Source organism: Chroicocephalus ridibundus, chromosome 1 (genome assembly GCF_963924245.1).
Source record: "Chroicocephalus ridibundus chromosome 1, bChrRid1.1, whole genome shotgun sequence".
NCBI lineage: Eukaryota > Metazoa > Chordata > Aves > Charadriiformes > Laridae > Chroicocephalus > Chroicocephalus ridibundus.
The window spans coordinates 181,781,574-181,806,111 of NC_086284.1; the positions used below are offsets into that span (position 1 = coordinate 181,781,574).

At 39.2% G+C, this 24,538-nt stretch overlaps 2 protein-coding genes across 2 annotated transcripts in view; both read right to left on the bottom strand.

Annotated features, from left to right (window-relative positions):
* NUP107 (nucleoporin 107) overlaps nt 1-6,470 on the bottom strand; it is a 34,735-nt gene extending 28,265 nt beyond the window's left edge. The window contains exons 1-3 of the mRNA XM_063322991.1: nt 6,353-6,470; nt 5,470-5,555; nt 3,645-3,734 (exon numbers count right to left, since the gene is read on the bottom strand). Of these exons, the coding sequence (XP_063179061.1) occupies nt 3,645-3,734; nt 5,470-5,555; nt 6,353-6,360 (184 nt within the window). The 5' untranslated portion in view covers nt 6,361-6,470. The remainder of the gene's footprint in view (nt 1-3,644; nt 3,735-5,469; nt 5,556-6,352) is intronic.
* Nucleotides 6,471-13,418: 6,948 nt separating this feature from the next.
* RAP1B (RAP1B, member of RAS oncogene family) overlaps nt 13,419-24,538 on the bottom strand; it is a 31,525-nt gene continuing 20,405 nt past the window's right edge. The window contains exons 3-8 of the mRNA XM_063322992.1: nt 24,406-24,474; nt 21,552-21,608; nt 19,987-20,127; nt 17,954-18,097; nt 16,040-16,155; nt 13,419-14,599 (exon numbers count right to left, since the gene is read on the bottom strand). Of these exons, the coding sequence (XP_063179062.1) occupies nt 16,069-16,155; nt 17,954-18,097; nt 19,987-20,127; nt 21,552-21,608; nt 24,406-24,474 (498 nt within the window). The 3' untranslated portion in view covers nt 13,419-14,599; nt 16,040-16,068. The remainder of the gene's footprint in view (nt 14,600-16,039; nt 16,156-17,953; nt 18,098-19,986; nt 20,128-21,551; nt 21,609-24,405; nt 24,475-24,538) is intronic.

A 24,538-nucleotide genomic window follows, 5' to 3' on the forward strand; every position in this document is an offset into this window, starting at 1 on the left:
GACTCTCAGAAAACCCCTACGATGCAATGGCAGAGGTAAAACAGAAGAAAGCCAGGATGCCAAGGAGAAATGCAGGGTTGTAACGAAGAAGCGCAGAAGCCTTTGGATTAAATAATGCAGGAACATCCAATAGCAAACCTTTAGTAAGGACTGCCTGTCCACTCATAATGGTCTTTGAAGATTTATCACTAATCATAGCCACACATGTGGATAAATGTCAGCTGTGTTTAGGGAAGTCTGTATTATTCAGAAACCAGAAAGTCTCCTTCTGAAGTCTGTTAAAAAATAGATGGTAGGTTTACAGAGTATATGCTGTCTAGTAACATCGCCTGATGTAACATCTCTATGATGACCAGCCATACAATGAACACAACTGCTCAACATTAAATCTGCTTGATCACAGTATTTTGCATCTATGATCTCTACTTTCACCTGACACCAACTCTCCATATTTTTTGGGGGCAGCTGCTGCACAAGCTAACTGCACACTACCTCTTACTGAAATTCTGTACTGTTGAACTTTTTGAAAAGATAAAACAGAAACTTCAAAGTGACACAATTGTGGCTAGCTGTTAGATCAACATACTAAATGAAATAAAGATCATAACTGAAGACTGACAATGGTCAAGATGGTATACACATCCTCTAATTTGAAGATAAAAGTGGGAAAAGAGCTACTTGTTTTTCAAGTGCTCTCTGACCATCACAGCATGACACACAACGCTTCTCTCTTAAAATAACTAACACATCACCCATCTCCAAGCAGTCCTGAAAGGAGGATCATAGAATCTTCATGGTTGGAAAGGACCTTTGAGATCATCAAGTCCAACCAAACAACCTACAATCTGTGCCCTTCAGAGCATACCCTGAAGTGCCAAATCTAGATGTTTCTTAAATACCTCTAGGGATGGTGACTCAACCACCTCCCTGGGCAGGCTGTTCCAGTGCCTGACCACTCTTTCAGTAAAGTAATTCTTCCTAATATCTAATCTAAACCTCCCCTGCCCCAACTTCAGACCATTTCCTCTGGTCCTGTCATTATTCACCTGGGAGAAGAGGCCAACACCCACCTCTCTCCAACCTCCTTTCAGGTAGTTGTAGAGGGCAATGAGGTCTCCTCTCAGCCTCCTCTTCTCCAGGCTAAACATGCCCAGTTCCCTCAGCCTCTCCTCATATGACCTGGTCTCCAGACCCCTCACCAGCCTGGTAGCTCTCCTCTGGACACAATCGAGCACTTCCATGTCCCTCTTGTACAGAGGGGCCCAGAACTGAACACAGCACTCGAGGCGAGGCCTCACCAGTGCCAAGTACAGAGGCACCATCACTTCCCTGCTCCTGCTGGCCACGCTGTTCCTGACACAAGCCAGAATGCTGTTGGCCTTCTTGGCCACCTGGGCACACTGCTGGCCCATGTTAAGCTGGCCGTCCACCAGCACCCCCAGGTCCTTTTCTGCTGGGCAGCTTTCCAGCCACTCTTCCCCAAGCCTGTAGCGTTGCTTGGGGTTGTTGTGACCAAAATGCAGTAGCCGGCACTTGGCCTTATTAAACCTCATACAGTTGGCCTTGGCCCATTGATCCTGCCTGTCCAGGTCCCTCTGTAGAGCCTTCCTACCCTCAAGCAGATCAACACTCCCACCTAGTTTGGTGTCATCTGCAAACTTACTGAGGGTGCACTCAATCCCCTCATCCACATCATTGATAAAGGTATTAAACAAAACTGGCCCCAAAACTGAGCCCTGAGGGACACCACTGGTGACCGGCCGCCAAGAGGATTTCACCCCATTAGTCACAACTCTCTGGGCACGGCCATCCAGCCAGTTTTTAACCCAGCAAAGAGTACCCTTGTCTATGCCATGATTCGCCAGCTTCTCCAGGAGAATGCTGTGGGGGATGGTGTCAAAGGCCTTACCAAAGTCCAGACAGACAACGTCCACAGCCTTCCCCGCATCCAGAAGGCGGGTCACATGGTCATAGAAAGAGATCAGGTCGGTTAAGCATGTTGGTTAAGGATGTGGAGCAGCAGAAAGTTCAACCACCCTCTCCGAGCTTGCTGGAAAACCCACTGGCTAGATGATAACAAAAAAGAGGAATCCCTTATATAAATGCCTGAATGATGACAAAATAAAGACTACAGGAAGAGACTGAGAAGGAAAAGGGAGGTAAGCCCTGATGATGACATGGAAATGTGTGGAATGGGCATGTTTCTTTATTTCAGCCACAACTAGTGAGGGAGGCTCTAAGAGGATTACAGATCTTTTCACAGGATGTTTAGTGTCAAGTCAACACTAAGAACCACTTGCAGTTTCATTGTGAGAGCTCTCAATGCTGACACACAAGTAGCTCGTGCTTGAGAAGGCGGCTAACGCTAGCAGCATTTATCTTCCCTGCTGGCTGCCAAAACAGAAGCCACTAGATATTACACTAAACGAGAACAAGCAAGGGCCACAGAGAACTTGTCAGGAACCCTGGGAAATCACGAAGAATCGGTCTCTCTGGAACTTGATATCTTTGCACCAGTGCCAGTTTGGGAATAACCCCCAACACACTCCTAGTATGAGTCAGCTGATGCAGAACACAGGGGTTGAGACTGGGACGTTTCAGAGCAACCTGACCCTAGCCACCACATGTGGTTCCACAGCCTTTCTGTGAGGTGTGCCGTCTAATTTCTTCTTCTGCAAGTGGAGAGGGAAATCATTTACTGATGCAACCAATAAATACACCTGGTAGAAAGGTCAGCAACAGAATTAGCCTGCCACAAAAACAAGGATGGAAAAATACCCAAAGAGATATTACACAACAGACAATCTTGAATAATTAAAAGCTACTGCAAAACCAAAAGGTTGCAAAAAAGCAGGAAACACAACAAACTAGATTGCTGACTAGAAAGGCAAGAATCAGTTTCAATGTGACACTTGAGAGAAACTGAAATGACACTGGACCTACTCTTGTGCCAAATAAAGAAAATGAAGCTCAAACACCCTCTAAAAACTGAAAAGCAAAAATCCATTTGCAGTCAGCAACAGCATAAGTACAAAACATATGAACGTATACGTTGACCGCTACTAGGTGGTTTTTTCCATATTTATAAATGTGTTTAACTTCAGAATCACAAAATCGCCAAGTAGTTGAAGTTGGAAGGAACCTCTGGAGACCATCTGCTCCAACCCCCCCGCCCAAAGCAGTGTCTGGCTGCTCAGGACTTTGTCCAGTCAGTTTTGGTTATCTCCAAGAACGTAGACTCCACAGATCGTCTGAGCAACCAGTTCTGTCATTCAGTCACCCTTATGGGAAAAGTTTTTTCTTACCTTTAAACAGAATTCCTTGTATAACCTGTTCTGCCTACTGCCTCTTGTCTTTTCACTGAGGACCACCAAGAAGAACCTGGCTATCTTTTTACTCCCTCCCACCAGGTATTTATACACATTGACAAGATCCCTCTGAGCCTTCTCTCTCCCAGGCTAAACAATCCCAGCTCTTCTCAGCCTCTCCCTCTAATGTCAGATGCTCCAAACCCCCAATCGACTTCTTGGCCCTTCGCTGGACCCAATATAGTGCATCCCTGTCTTTCTCCTTATGAATTGTTATCAGTTATGAAGTCCAAGTGTATTATTCCTTTAACTAAACACTAAAGAAAATAATCTTACCTGGCTGGCGAAGCAATGAACCAGGAGTTCGGGAAATCAGCTGGCTTCTGGGTGTCATGTTTCCAATAGTGTCATCCAGAGATGTAAGAACTGATTAATAAACAAGTCAAGAAATGCTCTCCTAAAAATGCTTTTGGCCCATTCAAAATGATTGCGAGTACTTGGAAAGAAGAAATATTTTGCTGTAGCTCAAATATTATGAAGATTACACCGCTTGTCTTTCAGACCAAAGCAGAAAGTCCCATTCACAAGCCTGAGTCAGGGCACAAAATGTTTCACCAGAAGCTTAAAAGCTGGAGGCCTAAAAGGGAAACTGCAAAGAAAAGTTCAGAAATGTTAGCACGACGGGTCTGGGACTCCTCATAACTGCTCAGATCAAAGAATACTTTTGCCTCACGAGGAGCTGCTTTATGCTACATAAACCATAACAAGAAAACCTGAGACTGAATGCATTTAAAAATAATTTCTCTCTCTCTCTTGGTTCCAGGATGCTGATGACTAACAGAAGTTGCTCTGCTTCACTTCTTACTGTCAGCAACTAGGTTCAGTGCTCTAGGTATGGTTTTCTAAGAAGTAGTGTGTAACAGTTTCAGTATTCTATGTTGCGTCAGTGTCCAAGAACATCATGATTCTTAGGGACAATGAAATTAGGTCCAATATCTCACTACTTTTATTCTGCTTGCAAAAAAACAGAAGGACAAGCAAATGTACTGGATTCCTTTCCTATCATAGCCAGAGAAATAGCATTATATTAGCTGTCAAATTAGACGGTATTTTTTTTCTTATTGTAAATAAGTGGGGGAAAAAAATTCTGGGGAAATATAAATCTATGTCTGTGCTCTCCTCTTGCTATTACTGTCGATGGAAAGTTAAGACACAATGAATGATCACAATACTCTGATACCACAAAACATGCAAAAGTGCACAAAACCATAGAATTAAGATATAATGGAGTGAAGAAAACTTAATTTTTTCAAAAACTGACATGGAGTCACTATGGCTCACATAATTCTCTAGGCTGATGTCAACCTGAGTTCCTAAGCCCATGAAAAACTGTAAAACACCACGCTACACAAATGTGACGGCACAAATTCAGGAACAGACAATGCAACACCCGTGAAATGATATTGAACTCACAACCAAAATAATCGATCTAAATGTAGTCAGGAATTGACTAAACATGCATTTTGTCAATCTCTTACTTTCCCTTAAGTCTATTAAGTAATCTGTTCTGAGCCATCACTACAACCACTTTGACATGGTTTGAGACTACAAGGGGGAGGGAAAAAGAGGGGAGAGAGAAAATTCCATTCAGAAGAGATACTATTCTGTGAGAAGACAAAGAATTGCATCTTTTGCATCCTAAGTTCTTCTGTAAAGGCCAAGTAACATACCCATGTTGCTGATAACGCAGTATTTTTCTAATGAAACTCATCCAGATTTTGTAGTCACACTTTCAGTCAGTCATTAATATTCCTTCCTACTAGTTTTTAGATATTGCAGTCACAGGTTTGTTTCTGAACCTTTCTCCTTCTTAATGCGTGAAAATACCACACAGAAAAAACAGACTACAGAAGGGAAAAATATGAAACAGTTCAATAGCAAAATTTTGACTGCAGAATACCTCACAAATCAGGTAACAATTTCACATTGTATTCATACATTCCTCACTCTAAACAGGCATAAAACAAAGAGTAACTTGCAGTATGTTTGAAAACCATTCTCAACATGCTCAAAATCAAAGAAGTGGTAAAAATACACACACCCTGTGAACACAGCAAGCAATGACTGAAGAGAAGATAATGTCTTTAAAGAAAAAGGATACTAGAAACTCTTTTCTGAGAGCTTTGCTTCCGTCCAGGTCTGGCCATCTCTGCATCGTGGGGGGATGACATGTCTCCAAAACCATTTCTAGAGAACAGTAACATAGAGACACAAAGTTAAGTAAGTGAATCCAAGAACATACAAAATTTTTTTGTTGCTTCAAGTAACTCCGCAACTGGGAAAGTTAAACAAAGCTTAAGTCCCCTCTAATTCTAGTACTGTTGTCCAGTTTCCCCTACAGAACATCTAGTATTGCTCAGCTTGTCTGAAAACCCACATTTTGTTCCTCTTACACCACAAGACATTTTCTTATAAAAAACAAAACAGAACAAAAACCCCGCACCAAAACAAAAAGGCTAGTAAGAGATTCAAAAGCATGATATTCAGTTTTGAATGGAAAAATTCCGTTGAAAGAATTACATGATTTCACTATTTGACTTTTTTTTTCTTTCAGATACACAAAATCTCCACAGGTTGAGAGAGCTCCCGTGTCTTGCAGAAGCGGGGAAAAAATGGTTAACAATTACTAAAACGCAAAGGAGAAGCTACAGGTGCGCCGTGAAGGCCACAGCGGTGCCTGCCTAAGCAGGCCTGTCTGCACAGCACCCTGCAAAGGCCCGGCTCCATGATTCCTCTGTAATTAACAACTTCAGTTTACTTGACAATTACATTCCAGAAAAAAAATCAAGCGGATCTAAAGCTCCCGGTAACATAAAAGCCTTCGATACCCCTCAGAGACTGCTCCAGCCTCACTGCGTTTTCCGGCCCGCACCGCTCCCCGCTCCTCCGCCACAGGGGAGACCCATCCCGTCCCCCCACACCCTACGGGGACCCACCATCCCCCCGGGACGCCCCGCCGGCACCGGCCACCCCACGCTTCCCACCTCTCCATGGCGGCCCCTGGCCCGCCGCAGCCCAGCCTCAGCCGTTCCCGCCTCCACCAAGGCCGGCCCACCGCCCGGAAGGAGAACAGCCGGCTTCCGCCCGGCCCAGGCCGGCCCACCGCACTGCGCCTGCGCCGCGCCGCGCCCGGGCGAGCCGCCGCCGGCTGCCGGGACGGGCCCCGGGTACCCAGCGCTGCCGAGGGACGGGGCCCGGGGAGCGGGCGGGCTGGGCTGAGGGCAGCCGAGCCCCGTCAGGCGTCCGGGAAGGCAAAAGCAGGGCCGGGCCACCCGGCGCCCCGCCGAGGCAGAGCCAGGCCGCCGTGGCGGTGAGGGGGGAACGGCCTGAGCCGTACCCCTCTGTCCAGGCCGAGGGACCCCGCGTTATGCTGCAAAGCCTAAAAAAAATATAGTAGTTTAAATCTGCCAAATGCATTATCTCATTCCACAGAGAAGAGCTAATCTGATGCTCAGAATGGAAGTGGTTGAGTCCCCATCCCTGGAGGTTTTTAAAGGATGGGTAGAGATAGCACTTACAGTTTAGTGATGGTTTTTGTCAGAGTTAGGTTGATGGTTGGACTAGATGATCTGAAAGGTCCCTTCCAACCTAGGTGATTCTATGATTCTATGTTTTCTGAGCAGCGTGCCTCCCGCCCTTTGCTTTATCAAGATGAGGCCGTTCCCAGCAGTTTGCAAATTTGTGCCCATTTCTCTTCCTTTCCCATTTCTCCCAGCGTAAGTCGGACTGCTGGCACCAGGAGGTGAGGCAGAATCATAGAATCATAGCGTTGGAAGGGACCTCTGGAGATCATCTAGTCCAACCCCTCTGCCAGAGCAGGGTCACCTAGAGCAGGTTGCACAGGAACGTGTCCAGGCGCGTTTTGAATGTCTCCAGTGTTGGATACTCCACCACCTCTCTGGCAGGACCCACCCTGCGGGGTCACTCGGCCCCTATCTCCCTGGTCAAACTAAAAAAGCTAAAAAACTATGGCTCCTCTTCCTCCCCAAAATGGATTTTGCATGCTTTTTAACTAGGGGAAAATACTGCCAAATGACTGTGCTACTGACAGTACATTTACTTGTGCTCTAGTACAAGGAAAACGGTATGAACTGCATTTTTAGCGTAGCCCAGCAAGTTCTGCAAAACACTTGCCAAGTACTCCTGTGTATTTGGGGCAACAGCTACAAGGGGGTACTCTGGGCAAATTAAGGCATTTCAGTTCCTCATACAGAGGGATACACGTGATAGTGGCTGCAAAAGGCAGCCGAACTGCAAGGCATCGTCTGAAGTCCCACAGCCTGCCTAAGAGGCTGATAAAATGCAGCACCCAGCCTTGGTGTCCCACTGAAGCTGCTGGAGAGCCGAACCTCAGACGGCTTCACAACAGGAGGAAAGCCGAGGAGCCTGATGAAGATCGGGTGTCTTCATCAGGCAGAACACAAGCAAGCAGAAGACCCTTAAGAGAGTAGATTAGTCAACTCATGAAATGTAGTTTTGGATTTAAAAAGAAATAAAATCTATCATGTAGATTATCATGAAAGCACAAGTGAAGGCAACAAACTTCATTACAGCAGAAGACTAAAAGAATGATAAAGAAACTATTGTGTCAGAATTCAGTACTACATATTTAATATAATTTACCCCTCTCAACACATCCTCACAAAACAGTGTAGCATTACTGTCTCTGTAGCGCGGTGGGAAATTCAGAGTAATGCACAAATTAACATCTGGTTCAATTCTTCCGCAACAGCTCGCACTCTCAGGCTAGCCCTTTCTCGGGGCAGAAAAGTGTAAACAAATGAGAGATGTAATGATAGAGGAAACTCTTTGTTTGCATGCTACCTCAAGTTTATTCAAAGCAATGACAGATGAGAAGAAATAAAAAAACTTTAAAAAAAGGAAAATAAAAAGAAATAAGAAATAAAGCTGAAGAGAAATTAAGAAGACAACATACTGCTTTTTTTTTTTTTAATTAAAAAACAAAAAAACCCCCCACAACAACAAACCTATAAAAGAAAAAAAATTTGAGGCCCTTGAGAGAACTTGTTTTGGTATGTACAAATTCTTTAAACATAGGCTGGGGGAGCACCTTAGAGGGCTTCAAGTTGGCTCCAGTAAGGGGGCAACGGGGAGAAACACGGCTAAACCCCTAGGGTGTGTTTTCAGGCAGTATTTTTTTACTAGCATCCTACTTCATATTTATCCAACAAAAGGGAAAGAGGAGAAGAAAAAAGAGAAAACAAAAACTGGGAGTCTCATGCAAGTACCTTAAACTTCCAAGAACGAGAAGGGAATGCAATTTTTTCAGGCTATTCTTACATATAATTTTCTTTTAGCATGATATAAAGGACTCTGAATTTAGATTTATAGTTAAAAATTGTAAATCCATCCTAAGTTTCACATATTTGCATCAACACTGATTGCAACTGCAGCCACGTTGTCAGACTCTCACGAGGGATAGCAACGCTCCACACTTAACAGGCAGGAGAAGCAAAGACAATTCTGCAGCTAGCACAACTAACGCAGAAACTCGGCAAGTTTATTGCCAATGCCTAAGATTCCTCTGCTCCCTCCTAGCTTTCTGTGAAGTTAGTAGGGCTTACAGGTTGTACTAGATGAAAGTTCAGGATACACTAGATTAAAATTAAACAAGTAAACTAACTCAAAACTCCAATTACCCTTTAGAAAAACATGTTTTAATATAGACAGTTTACAGATCAAGTAAATTGCCCTAATGCATTGCTAAGCTGCATACATAACACCTGCATATAGAAAACTGTAGTCTTAATTCAGAACTACCAAAAGCAAGAGCCCAACAAAGTTATTGTGCAATGTGCGACAGCAGCACGACTGCATTCAGTACAAAAAACCCCACGTAGAACCTACGTTATACCTTGCCTTTTTGTAAGAAAAGGAAGAAAGCTCATGTTTTAGCCCATCTTTTCTTAGTTGAAACACATTGCTGGACATAATTTTTTTTTTATTTAAATGTAAAGAAACTTTTTCTTTTAAAGCAAAAGTGTTTATGTGCTTGCTTAGTTACCTGCGTTGATGTCAAATTGATGTTTGCTGGGGGTCTCACCCTAAACAAATTGATTCCCATGCTTACTCCTATTGAGGAAGCTCAGTTAAACCCCCTTTTTTGTTGAAAAGGAAAAAAAGAAAGAGACAAATTTGTAACTGTCATTTTATTTGCGTGTGAAAATCATGACAGTAGTGCCCGGGGTCTTTGCTGTAGTGGGCACATTACAAGCAGTAAACCCAGTTTATGAGAGCTGGGATTTCACATGTAGATTTTTGTACTTAGTACAGGAGTGAAGTTACCAACTCCTCCCTGCTAGATTTAGAAGTACAAGGTAAAAATGGCACAGAATATGAAAAGGTAAAATATACTCAACAAAGAAGGAACTGTAACTTCTACTATAGTTTCGCTCTGTATCCAAGATCGCAGACATGGCCCCTCCCCACAAGTTGAAGGTAGCCAAAAGAAATTACATGAATTAATTACAAATTACAGTGACTTTCAAATGAAGTAGTTCACGCAGCCACAACCTCAAAGAAAAATAAATAAAAATCCTGGTGGCAGTGAACTTTCTTGAAACAATGAAGCTGTAGAGCTTGTGGTTCAGCAGTACTAATATTTCTTGAGGCTGAAGTGAGTACAGTGGAATTACGAAGACATTCCTTTCTCCATTCGCAAATCTCTCCCTAAAGAGCATCTCATTGTGAACAGGAAGCCACCCTCTGCTTGATGATTCAAAAATTCTGAAAATAAATGGGTTTGGAGGGTATTTAGAAAAGAAAAACAAAAGAAAAGAAAAAAAAAGTAAAATCCACATTTATCTGTTGTTTGAAGCTCAGATATTGAAACACTGGGAACAAAATCAAGACTACAAGACAACTTTGCTTATAGTTCCAGACTATGAATGTAAAGTTTCTGACAAATATAAGTATCATTCCAGAGTTTCACTTTCTAGAACAGAGAAGTTAAATTAGGTTTTAAGAATCTTCAAGCTGTTCATAAATGTTTCGATGAAAAGTATAAGGTGCTTGAGACTCAGAAATAAGAACCTAATTTGATTAAGAGCTCTGCTTCTCTAATGGTACCTTACTACATACAACTGCATTTTGTTACGCATTTGAGCAACTTTTTTTTGCTTTTATTCTATTCCTTATAAATAGGCAAAATAAAAGCTATAAATTGAAGTATCGCCTAATGCTGTTGGGACAGCAGTATAACATTGGACAAAAAGGTTTTTGTCTATGCTGATGCTTGGCTACATCTTCATATTACAATTCAAAAAGTAAGTGTTGCAGACAGCTGTATATAGACTACTATTTTTGACCATTCACATCTAGAAATAACTTTCTATTGTTGAGATGTCTAAACCGAAGTCTAAAATTAGTACAGTAGCGCGGCAAAATTTCTCCCTCAAAGTTATTCCCAAAACTGACAAAGATTGGAAAACTTTGGAAAAAAAGTAAATCTATCAAGTTTGATTCATCCATAGTTTGCTTAGCATTTTAAAAGAAGAAAGTCTTTATCTTTACTGTTTACCCACAAAGAAACAGCAACTCTAGTTACACCAGAAAAGGAGAAAAATGCACAGTTTAATCCCAATTCCAGCAGGATTCTCCTCCCACCTCCCATTTCTAGCATTGCAATATCAGTACACATTATGAAATAACATCTAACTCTACAATACTTTTCCACAAGTTACGTTCTCTTATGCAGAAGAGCAGAAGTAGTCTGAGCTTACAGTGTGTTTGTTTGGACATCTGAAAACATCTTGCAAAGTCTCAAAATATTCTTGAAAATTCAACAAGTAGACATTCATTTCACAGAATAATTTGAGGATGAAGGAGGGCATTAGTAACAAGGTAAGGTATAAGAAATAAATTTATACTGACAGGAAGGAGTCCTAATAGGAAGAATGCAGTTCCATTAAATAATATTTCTATATTTCAAGACATAAACATTACTTTTTCCATAGAAAGCTCAAGACATTTGAATACTTACATACAGCAATTTCAGATTAGGGTGGAAATAAAGCAGTCACAACCTTTGTGTGCACTGTAAGCATAAGCTAACTTTACAAGCAGTAATACATGTGTATTAACACTGAATTTGGAAAATTACTGCATTAGTTCTCAAGCTATGAATTATGCATGTTTTCATTCAAAGCTTTATGAGAAGCATTCTGTTTCTGTACAAGTAGTTCAAGCGTGAACTTCTTAAGCGCTAGTACACAAAGCAGTTATCCTGAAGATATGTAAAAGTTTGTTCAAGATTTCAGCAGACAGGATTCTTTTCTAGAATTGGTAACTGCTTACATAGTTCCAATTCCTGTGGGGAACTGGATGTTCACTTCCTCAGCGGGAACAGCTTCTTATGTCGCAATTACTTAGAAATGAAGAAAATTCTTTCATGTGTTTTGCCTTACGCTTCATGTCCATCACTTCCTCAGCATCATTTTGTCATGCATCTTCCCTTTAAAAACCGGGACACTGCTCCCTTGAAGTCTGCCTAAGTTTTCAAGGAGAAAAATACTGGTTTTTAGGTATTACCTGGGTTATGATGTGTTGATTTTACAAATCTGGCACAAGTTCTAAATATAGGGGGCATTTCACTTTTTAAGCACAGCCTTTAGATGTTAAAGCCTGGAGTTTCTAAAAAAATTACTTTGATTAAACTGGCTACCTCCAACTGTACATTTATTGTTTCACAGAGCAATCAAGAATGCTTCAATACAGAGCTCTCAGGACGAAGCCTGATGTTCCCTATAATCGGTACTCTTTGGCTGGACACTGAGACCAGACCAGGGCTCCCTCTCTGATGTTATCAAAGAATTTTCTCTCCCTCCCACCCAATGCCATCTGTACAGCTGCCTGGAAAAGAAACACATTAAGAAGAACACAGATAAAAGGACAATTGGGACATAAAAGTGTTATAAGACCTGAATAAGCAGAGGTTGAAACTGAAGGGAGGAAAAATACTGATTAGCTCATCAAGGAGGAAGGTACCTAGTGAAAAAGGAACTAGAGCATCCAGTGCTCCAGTCTCATCTACTCTGGGGACGAATCAGGATGCAGAGGGTACCAAGAGATATTTATGGGGATCATCAACCACATGTTCTGGTTTCCAATGATAAACGAAAAGGAATTTCAGTCTTAACTCTGGCTCTGCACAGTGAAAGAGTGTATTACCTCCATTAAACCATGGTGATGACTGATGAAATTGCCAGCAGGAAGGATCAGCTGGGCTCCTTAATTCACTTTGGGCAACGTAAACTACCTCAAAGCTTACCGGTATTAGCTAACCTAATCTGATTGAATTTGCAGGAATGGATTAGAACAAGCTCTGATAATTCTGTGCCAGAGAAACAGGAGGTACCAAGTATTTGGGTGTGACGTTAATTTTCAGCAGCACAGCCAAGATCAGGAAATCATCCACAGTCCACGCATTCCACTTCACAGTCCAACAGTGTTAACTGATATTTAAAGTCTGTAAAACTCTACACCCAATACTGCAAGAATGCTCTTCTGCAGATTTCCTTGAAACCAAACAAATACGGTTTAGTCATGCAGCAAAATAATATTTTCCTCCCAAGAGATTTTTTTTTTTTAGCTACACTAAGTCAGTTTTAACAATGAATTCTTCCTCGGAAAGAAAAGTAGCAGGCAACATATTTTCGAGTTCCCAAAACAGCCAATGATAGTATAACCTTTGAAGACAGATATTTTTCTGTTAGACTCTCCCTTATGTTAGAACTCGGAATATTCCAAGTCCAAAACTGTAAGTGGAATTTCATTCGGTCAGAAATTCATCCACCCTAGCACATGGGATGCTATTAGAAGAAATATCCACGGCATGTATTTGTCAGAAGACAAAGTCATAATGGATCCTTTTCGTCCTAAGATGTATAAATCTGCACTGTGCAAGAGATTTAAAAAAAAATAAAATCAATATTTACTAGCACTACCAAAACACAAAACATTCAAGTAGTATATAACTGTAATGCAAGCCCTTGCATGGCAATCCAAATTTATTGAACTACTGATGCTAAGTCATACAAAATTGCACCACTTTAATTAAGGCTTTTAGTTTACATTTGGCCACCTCAAAGCAGTTGTAACATTAGGTTGGTCAATTTAAATACTGTGGCTCCCTGTTGGATATACACACAATCTTTACACCCAAACGTTAATGCATACAAAGCAACAAGGCATTGTTAAATAAATCAGCAAAAGTTAATTACTGCAACTTAGGCCCTGTGACCAATTACACATGATTAAAATTACTTCCCACATTCACATCCACAGTACTCTTCCACCATTTAACATCTCAACCAAAACGTTACACATGTAAAACAATCACTAACAGGCAAAAGTACTAAACCTGTATATTTGGTATTGCAAATACACTTATGCATGAGCAAGCAAGGGAATTCACAGTGAGAATCTACAGCTGCAGAAGCCCGAAAATGATTTACAAAAAATTGTTAAATCATTAAAAAATCGTTTTAAAATATACACTTCTTGTTGTAGACCCCCACTGTACACACAACTATAAACATTGTTCCCTATGTAAACAAGGAAAAGGAAACATACAATAAAAGGTTGAAAAGTCTGGACATTTCCTTCCCAACAGATATTAAAGGCCATGTCTTTAGTCAGACGTTATACTGAAAGGACTCAAAGACTAGATCACTGTCTCCACAGGTTTTTCCTAAAATTAAAAAACTATAGCTGTTGTGTTAATCAAAGCGCTTTTGTACAATACGATGATGATGATCCTGTATTTCTTTAAAAAAGTTACAATAAGCTACAAATACCGATGAAGCAAAGTTATCTGGAGTAGTCTATATAGGAGCTCTTTGGACTTTCTTTTATTATGCTAAAATAGTGGTGCTTTTAGGATTTACATTATTGTACTCTCCAATAGAAAGTGGGGATTGTTGAAGTATACAGTACACAGTTTTCATACATGTACAACATTGGTGGATGAACAATGTCTCTTATCAGTAATACTGGATGTAGGCTCTGGTTTTACCAGTTGCATACACTTAGAATATTTATAAGTAAAAATCTCTCGTGACACTGGAAAGTGATTAGAATGTGCAAACTGATGTAGTAGCTTTCATCCATTTCTTAAAGGGTACCACCACAGGAAAGTCCATTTAAGATGTTGGTAGGTTTAATAAAGTTGGAATGCTGGCACTGTTGAATTGGGCAACAGTTCTTCAGACCTGTAACAACAAAACAAGAGGTCAGTATTAGTAACAGCTATTTGTCATTCCTCTTTAATTAAAAGAGCTAAAGCAGGAACTAGCCAAGTTCTTCGCAAACAGACTGAGAAAATAACCTTATCGCTTCTCCTCTAGTGATATCATTTCTACCATACAGATACAAATAACAGACTATCTGAATTAGTAAAACTGAATTGGGATACATATGGTAAACCAAGCTGAACTGTGGAAGTAGTATTTGATGGGCGGGACTAGTTTTGCTTAGAGTATGACAGTTCCAGTGGCTTTAAAAACAAAAACACATTTGGAGGATCAAAGCTCCTGAATCAAAAGCCCTGTTAAGGAAACGCAGCAGACATTTCTGCCATCTTCAGCTAATGCTTTTAGAACCCTCTCAGTTTTACTTTGAGCTGATTCAGGTTGTTCAAATTAAGTAAGTTTTAATATAGATACCAAAAAAGAGAGTTAAACACCGTGCTATCTCAATATTAACAAAAGCCTGCAATTTATGAGAGTGACATGTCCTACCATGATCCTCCAGTATATCAAAAAGGTCTATCGGATGACAGAATAATGGATCATAGTACTAAAGCAACCCAACCACCCTATGTCCAGTAAAATTGAAGGGAATCGAGATGAGCAGGCAACTTGCATAATGTCAGGTCAATCAAGAGAAACCCTATGCCCATACTAAGGCTCGGAGGTGGAAAGGGGGAAACAACCTGCCCAAGAACGAGTTGCAGAAAAAATTTCACGCCTGCTGACTAACTTCTAAAAAGGCTTGCTAAAGAGCAGGCTGGAGCTTGCTTGAGCCATCAGCAGCATTCTTAAAGCATGGATTTAGTCACGTAGAACATCAGCCAACTTCCAACAAATAAGAAATTGATCTAGTAACCAATAGCTCCAGGTCAAATATTTGGAGTGTTACAGTGATCGCTGTTCTCTTCCAAATGTACTAAATACAACGCAGCCTATAAAATATAGATATAGTCCAAAGAAAGCAAGCTAAATTCCTATGACATCAAGCAAATATATGCAGAAGTTCAAAGCAATAAGTGACGTTTTAGCATGGAAACTGCAGTATTTTACAGTATGCATTCCTGATAATTGAGCTCTTGCAGCGTTTAAAAAAAGAAAACCCTGTTTTCAAAAGCTAAAGTTCCAGAGTATCAGAATAAACATCCTTAATTTGAGCTCTACCAACATCTTAAAGCTTGAAAAAAAAAATTTTATACTAGTGTGAACATGTATCTTGCACATATGTGTAGCTCTGATTTTGGAATACCAAAATACAGACGAGAAAAATTTCTGTGATTATGGAAATGAAGACTTTTCAGTGCTGTTCTGCATCAGCAGCTACCACAGTTGTTAAGGTTTTCTTTTTTGTTGTTTTGTTTGTTTGTATTAGCCATAATACACAGAAAATTTTAAAAGGCTTACCTGGCTCAGAGCTACAGTACAGCTATGTATTAAAGTAGCTGACATGATGACTTTTTGCGTGCTTTTCCAGGCACTGGAGTTTTTCTGTTAATTTGTCGCACAAGGTCATAAAAGATCTGAGAATACAAAAATCAGTTGGTTATTGGAATTAAGAGGCTTCTCTCATAAACGTAAGCCTTGAATCTTTACACATAACGTACTCGCATACTCAAGAACCTCTGTAAATATTTAGTTATCACAAAGCCAGAAAGTTAAACTGTATGCTTTATTAATACCTGGGGTTTTTTTTCCCTGTTTGAGATAGTTGTCTGCCAAGGGTTTTCCACTTTCAGTGAAGCAAACTGGAAGAGCATCTATAATCTGCAGCTATTTAGTGACTGGTTTGAATTCATCTGAACATGCATGATGTATGCCACAGTGATCAATTACTATATGCTACTACTTTGCAATTTAGCAGTGAGGTCAAGAAACAGGCCACAGCTTTCTTCTAACTCAAATCAGTCTAAGGATATTATTTTAAAGAAAGCGCTAGTAAATTTTAAATACAAATTTTCGTGGTAACTCAAGTACACTGGATATTCAGTAATTGAATGAGATCATGCTTTTCCAGATATTTAAAAATGCTAAAGTCTAGAGAATTAATTCAGCAGCCTCTCTAGGTCTAGAGCATGACATAAGCATAACATTTTCTAGAAAAGTAACTCATGTATAAGACTCTCTCACACTTTGAGTCTCCTAGAATTCTAATTAGAACATGATTTTGTTGAAAGGCCAATTTAAGGCAAGTCTACATACTACAATTAAACAGCATCTGTTTTGTTCATAATTGACATTGTTCCAATTATTTCTGCATCTCCTAAATCAAGGAAGTCCTCATACTAAAGCCATCCTAGCAGTTTCCTAAGCACCGACTGCAAAGCAGCAAACATTCCAACAAGGGCTTTTAGTATTTGATGGAAGTTTTAGTTTATTAAACATATGACTTCTATATAGTTCCGATGATTAATTTGTATTTAAGAAAAACTGAAAAGTTTACAGAAATTCCCAACTAATTAAACACACATTACTCATTTTTAAAATCAGCTGTGCTTAAAACCACCATACTTATTTGATTACATGCAAGTCTTGCACAGAGGCCCTATCAACTTAACTGATGCTGCCAACAGCGTTTTCCAGGAGACACAATGAATTGCAGGGGTTATAATATTCAAGCTGTTCCAGAAATGCAAACACTAACACAGCTTCTTTCTCTAAAAGTTTTTGCATCCCTTTCTTTATGCCAGCACACCCACTGGATAAGAAGGCATGCACTATGGCAAGTCCCAAAAATGTACGTGTATGATCAGTCACCTAGCTCCTGCTAAATAAATAAGTATCTAGATAGTAGAGAGGTTTTTGCCTCCCTTTTTCTCTACAGAGCACTTATTTAGGTCTCTTCTCTGATCAGCTGCTAATTTGGACAAAACCCTACAGAGTTTTTGTTCTTACTATCTCAAATAATTTAATACCAAATAATTTAAAATCAATTAGTTTTAAGGACTTAACTCTCTTAAAGGTCTTTTTTTTTTTAAAAAAAAAGTAGTCTAGCAGTATGTTCTCAGTGGATAGAGATTATATCAACCAGGTAATGTAACATGAAAAAATATTTACCCCAAATTCATATGAATATAATTGGATAAGTAATTATATTAAAATTAATATAACTTGAAAAAGTCCTAAATCAAAGCTAAATAGGTCCCTTGATATAAACACTTCACAAATTCTCACAATAGCAGGGTACAGTTTTGTGCATTCCAGTAAACTTTATTAATAATTTTGTTAGTTTATCTTGACACAGTAATGTTTGGTTACCACAACACAGTGACCCATCCTTCTCTCCCTGCCACCCCTCCCCCCCTAGGTACCGTGCCTTACCTCGTTAACATTTATCTTTGATTTTGCAGAAGACTCTAAGAACGCACAGTTATTCCATTGCCTTGCTAGGTTCTGACCTTGTTCCTTTCCCACAACTCTTTCATCTTCCAAGTCACACTTATTGCCAACCAGAATCATAGGCACCTAAAAACAATTTAATACCAGCAAAGAATTCATTAAAATTTTGGGAAGGCACAACATAAACGCACACCTAAAACCCTACCTAAATCCTTAGAGGATCCTGACCTCCAGAATAATCAAGCTCCAGTATAACAGAAACTTAAGTTTACAGTTGTGTGAGACTTTAATCTTGAAATCCAAGTGACTGAAGAATCTGCTACAGGATTCTTACACATTCAGAAATCCCGGAAAAAGTGGCCTGTACTGGGTAGCATGATGAAGGATGCTAAAGCTCCTTTCACCATTCCTCTGCTCCCAGCGTATCTGCACTCCTTCCAAGAGGTGTTTGCTTACACAGTTCTTAGCAGTAAGCTGATGCACACAGAGGAAAGAAACATGCTAGTTTATTAAAATTACTAACTACAGAAAATGCTGAATTGACCTTTGTAGCAAGAAAAGGCAATCACACAAAGTTGGGGGTTTTTTTCCTTTCTTTTATTAATTTAAGGACATAGCTAAGTTTCTCCTAAATTCAAGTGCTGAATAAAGGTTTACAGTATTTTTATCGTTTAATTTTTCCCCACTGAGAAAGCAAGTTATGCCTAAGCTTTGGCACAGGAAAAACTTTACACAAATTTTAGTGAGAACTGAAGTTGCAACTTAAAGCTCATTATCTTTCTCCTGATACTATGGAAAGGTTTTCAAGAGTAATGGGAGTGTTCTAAAAAGAAATACCGTTTCAAGGAAATACTAGCATAGTAACAGAAAGCTTATGCGAATCGGAATAAATATACCGGGTAAACTAAAGTTTCAAATATTGTCACATTTATCTTGATCTTAGTGTACAAAAGTACTTTGATGCTAAACAAGGCTATAACTTGGTAGGTTCTGAATGGGAAAGGCACATGCAACTTCAACACTACGCTTCTGAGATACATTTGTGATAATGGGTAATAAATCGCTTCTAGAAGAAATCTGCAGAACATAGGCATGACCTATAAATGCTTACGCTTAAGAAAGTGCAAGGTGGTTTGTATTACAAGAGCCCCAATGAACTTCTCTGAAATTGAAACATTTAATACATTCTGTGTCTGCTGGCAGCAGAAGCATATATGGATACATGCAGTAAGAAAGGGATCAAAGCTTCCATGAGCACAGTTTGAATGAGATGAGCACACTCGAAAAAAAAAAATAAATGTAAGCAATGAACGGTTTCTGTTAAGGAAGACTTTCTGTCTGATGGCTACAACCTACAAGGTGTTTCGGTTAAAAACAGACTTTTACTGCTGTTTCACATTTGGAATACTTTTCTCCCTTTTATTAAGGGACTAAGTATTCACTTCCTACAACTACAGAAATTTTTTTTTTTATTCAATTATAAACTTTATAGCTTTAATAATGCTAAGAGGTGCATACTGAAATTGTGTGGAAATGGTATGACCAAACTTACTTGCAAACACACAAAATAGAAAAGCTACTTAACATGTAAGTTTAAAGCTTACAGTACCATCTTCTAGAATAACTTAGAATTCTGTGCTTTTAAAATACCGTAAACAGTAGGAATATTGAAAAGAACAATTGAACTGTAGGTTTTTTTAAGCCTTCATTGATGGCAATTGAGGTAATAGAGTTGCTTTAGAAGTGTTTTCTGCAGTACTAGTGAACAAAGTTATGTACAGTTTCAAATAAGAGTATTTAAAGGAAGAGATTAAAAAGACAATTCTCTTTATATACAACACGACAATTACAATTTCTCCAGTTTGCCTTAAGAGTTGCATTTCTGTACTATGCATCTACTGCTTGATTTGTCTCTTAATTTAAAGCTTGGAAGCTATCTGATCACAGTGTATACATTACAACACCTGTAATGAAAACTGTAAACATAAGTATTATGCATTTTTAGAAATGCTTACATCATCTGTGTCTTTGACTCGAAGAATCTGTTCTCTTAGATCCTGCAAATCATTAAACGTGGACTGTGCTGTGATGGAATATACTAATGCAAAACCTTGTCCATTTTTCATGTATAGGTCTCTCATTGCTGTAAACTGTTCCTGTAATTAAGAAAAAAAATACATGCGTCACATTCAGTTTGCACTTTCATTACACAAACTACCATATACTTCAGGTCACAAACGGATCACAGGTATGATGCATTTGTGCCCTCTCCCTCTTTTTAAACCGACCAATATTTTACTGTTTGACTATAAGCATTACAGAAAACTGAACCACTTTTAAATAAATCTGGTCTGGAACATTATCTGGGGTGGCTAAACAACATCTAGATATTGACATGCGTGACGCCCAGGGGGCGACACGGCAGGGGGAAATATAACAAACTAAAGTAATTTCTAAAGAGAGGAGGTACAGTAGAATGTACAGTGTAATCTGTAGATTACAGAAGTTACACTGCTCCTGAATCCTTCCTTACATACCAACTTTTTCACCGTCTCCTGACTGTTCTTTAAAACACATGGCAAAGTAAATGCATCCCTTTTCAGCCTCCATTTTGTAGTCTAGGCATTTTCCTATGTTAAATTCTACTTTTATTTTCAAGGAGATTGACTAAGGGATGGGGACACTCAGACGTCACACTTTCTAGAGCGTGGTGACAACTATGATACTGCATACGAAGACTTGCTGGTGCACAGCAGCATTAGGACTTCCCCCAGTTCGAAAACTCTTACCAGTATGACTGTGGAACAGCATTTGTCTTTCTCACGTTGGTGACTCTGCCACCTTGTGACTAATCAATCACTCACCAAGCCCCTTGCTGGATGTCAGGTGAAAAGTGCAATATATTTTGAGAACAGTCACTCCACATTTCTGTAGTTTTACTTGGCGTTACTCTAATATAGAATTTAACTAAATTATTATTGGACCAGGTTACTATTATACTTCAGAGAACACTTGTGACACTCCAAGGGTCTTAAGCTTGCGCTCATGGGAATCAATGAAGGAAATGACTGCTTTCAGTAGATTTTGGAACAGGTCATTGAAAAACCTGACCAATATACACAGGGTCAGCATAAACTCTGCACTTTGAGTTCACCAAAGCTGACTAAAGCGATGCTATTTTTAACCCAATGTCAGAGTACATCTCACACACAAAAGAAAAAGGAGAGGAAAAGAAAGCATATATTCTCTACAGAGAATCAAACACGAGTAACCATCAGGCCTATATTTTCCTCTGGGCAATATCAACTTAAAACAGCAGCACAAGTTATTTTAAAATTCTCAATCTCATGTTTCCCCTATTACAGAACATGAGCTCACAGGAAACTTGCAATTCCATTTTCTGCTGCAATACTCAAGCGTTGTTTAAATACCAGTATGTTAAAGAACAGCCTTTAATCCAATGCACTGACCAGTTACTCTTTAGAGAATGAGGAAGGAAACATGTCATCATTTACATCCCTACAGCTTTTGATGGTTTTAACGCTGTACATCAGTATTTAGGGAAGTTGGTTTTACATACCGTTCCTGCAGTATCTAAGATTTCAAGCATACACTGTTGTGCATCTACTTCAACTTGCTGCCAAGAAAGAAAGATGTGGTTAGAATTTTTCTTGCAACTCTTCCCTCCAAAGATACCAGGAACTGTGTGATTTTATAAGCAAATTCATAATGCATAAAGCAACATAATGGCTTAAGAAGTTTATATGGATATACACTTCGAAAACAGCAGGAAGAAGCCTTTCAAAGAGCCCTAGTGACATTTTCAATAGCAGCGTCAGCAGCCAAGTACACTCACTTTGCAAAGTGATTAGGGATTTTTGATTATTAAAAAGGATGCTGCTAAATTTGTAATGAATGGTTATCAGCAACTAGCACAACTAATTTCTATTTGTTTCAGGGATCATTCACAGACTGAAAGAAAAGTACAGGTGGAAGCTAGAAAGTTGGACTGGCATACTAATACTCATTTAGTAGTAATTTAGAACAACAAGACAAGAAATAGTACACAGCAAACAACAAACCAAGCAAACCACAAGAAGTGGTATCCCCAAAACAAGCCTTTAGTGACACTAATTAGTAAACTGATCCAGCTTCGAAAAATTTGCTAGAAGGTTTAAGAAGTCAGATCAGTTTCTGTATCATTTCAGAGTTAGTCTATATAGTTTCTACCTCATAAAAAAGCCTTGAGGGCATTAAAGGGGACAGAATTGCCCTCAAGCTGTTTCAAGCAGGCTACACATATTATTTATTTATTTCTTTTTATTTCAAGCTATTGGTACACTTCCCTTGTTTCCATTTGCACATGAAATTCCTACTTGGCAGATCAGCACTCAAAGAAGTTCATGTTCCTTACTCCCCATACATGCATTATCACTCATTTAACTTTCAGCTTTTCTTTTGTAACTAGATTTGAGCTTGGGGGGCAGGGAAGAGGAGTATTTCCACTTCTCTCACCTTTCCCATGTCCCCTAGGGATGTGGATTCCTTCAATAACCACTATTTTAGCATGTATTGCTGACAAAGTTATTCAGCTAATTGAGCAGCAACTATTCTCTTCATGAAGAAATATTTGGGGAGTAAACCAAGGCGTCAAGTTTCAAGACTTCATGCTTGATATATAGTTCCAGACAAACTTAAAATATTTCAAGCCACATCCTCTCAACTTCAAATATTTTAAAATTAGATTTAACATTAAAAGTATAGAATTGCAACTGCCAAACCAATACATTTTAAAGTCACCCAAGTCAAGGAGGAAGTTAGAGTTGTAACTAGCAGTGAGGGGAAGAAAACAACTGCATAAAGTGTTGTCCATACTAAAGCAAGCCTTCAACAACCTGACTGATTTGAAAAGAAGAATAGACAGAGATAAGAATAGACAGACATATTCCTAGTCATTTCAGGACCAAACCTGAAAGGAACATTATAAGATCTTTGCCCCCCAAAATTAATAAATAATCAATTAGGAAAAGACTAAATTTCTTAAAATGGCTTTACTTTTTACTTTTTCAGGCTCCATGGAAACAGTCTTTGGAAAAATTCACCCAGCAAACATCACGAATCTAGTATGACCTGAAGAATGTAAATATATAACAAAGGAAACCTTTCACTTTAGTACAGCCTGTGAATATTTTTGGAGTCATTTACTGGGCCTGCACCAAACATCAGGAGAGGGTCCAAAATTCCTGCTCCTCTAATACAGAAAAAGTAAGTAGCTATATAGAATTTTTTGTTGCTGTGCTCTTTAATAAGATTTCTAGCTTTGGCTGGAAGCCCACATACTTAAGACAGACTAGGATTTTTCCATCATACAGATTTCTATGAGGTCAAAGAAAACAAGTGTGAAATAATCATTTTGCTCTCACTAATTCCTCTTCCATTCAGAAGAGATTCTGGTGACTATAGGCTGCAACAGCTGTTAATGCAGCCTCTTTATTCCAATATAAATGTAGTCTAGTGCTGAAAGAGGAGGTCCTATGGGTTTTGCCTGTTCCCATATACAGTTTGTGCATCTTGCCTCCCTTATATAGACATTTGCATTTTTGTGGCCACATGGTGAGCTACATCAGAGTACCAGTGCATCTGAAAAGTAATTCAGCTAAAAAAAGACAAAGATTAAGAAACTGACACAGATGAAAACTAATCTGCTTCCCCAAATGGTTAACTCTTTTGGTAGCACTCCAGATGTAAACTATCCTAGTCTGGAATATTAATCATGGTCTCAGCTGAAACTGAGGAGTGAGCAATATGGAGATTCAAGATGATGCAGGCAGAGTCAGACCTTTCAGCCTGTCATGCAGGAGATGGGAAGAGAGAAACTAACAGGCCACTGTAAGTGTTTGTTCATTTATGATAGGTTTGTGTTAACTTATTAATAAAACAACAACCCATCTAATGGAAGTGTATCAAGCTATCAGTCAAATTGTTAGGAATACAGTGTGATGCTTCCAGCATTCTAAAGGTGAGCATGAAGCTGTTTTCAATAGATTTTCCTAGTAGTAAAGAAGCTCAGGCCTCCAACATACAAGTCCAAATCTACCTGAAAATACTAAAAACAATAAAAAATAAAAAATATAAAAAAGTAGTAGTGTAGTTTACATTTTTTTTTTTTTTTAAAATCAATGTTCCCAATTCTGACAATGAATTTTTTTTACTGACTAGCTAGTAAGGTATTATGCTCAAACACTGAAAAGCTAGTCTTGAATTATTCCTTTTAGACAGACTTTAAAAGCACCTTTACATTTCAGACTTGTTAAGTTACCTGGTATTAAGTGGCATTACCAGGCATACCATTTTTCAAACAATGACTCAAAACTGCAGCACATGCTGTGGAATATTTACATTTCTATAAAACTAGAGAGGTCTTTTGCATATACCTTTCTGTAGGAATCTTCTATCGTAGGATCGTATTTTTCAACAAATATTCCTTGAACAAACTGTACAGTCTGCAACACAAAAGTTCTTGTAAGATTCTTATATAGTGACATTTTGTAAACGCTGTACACAAAT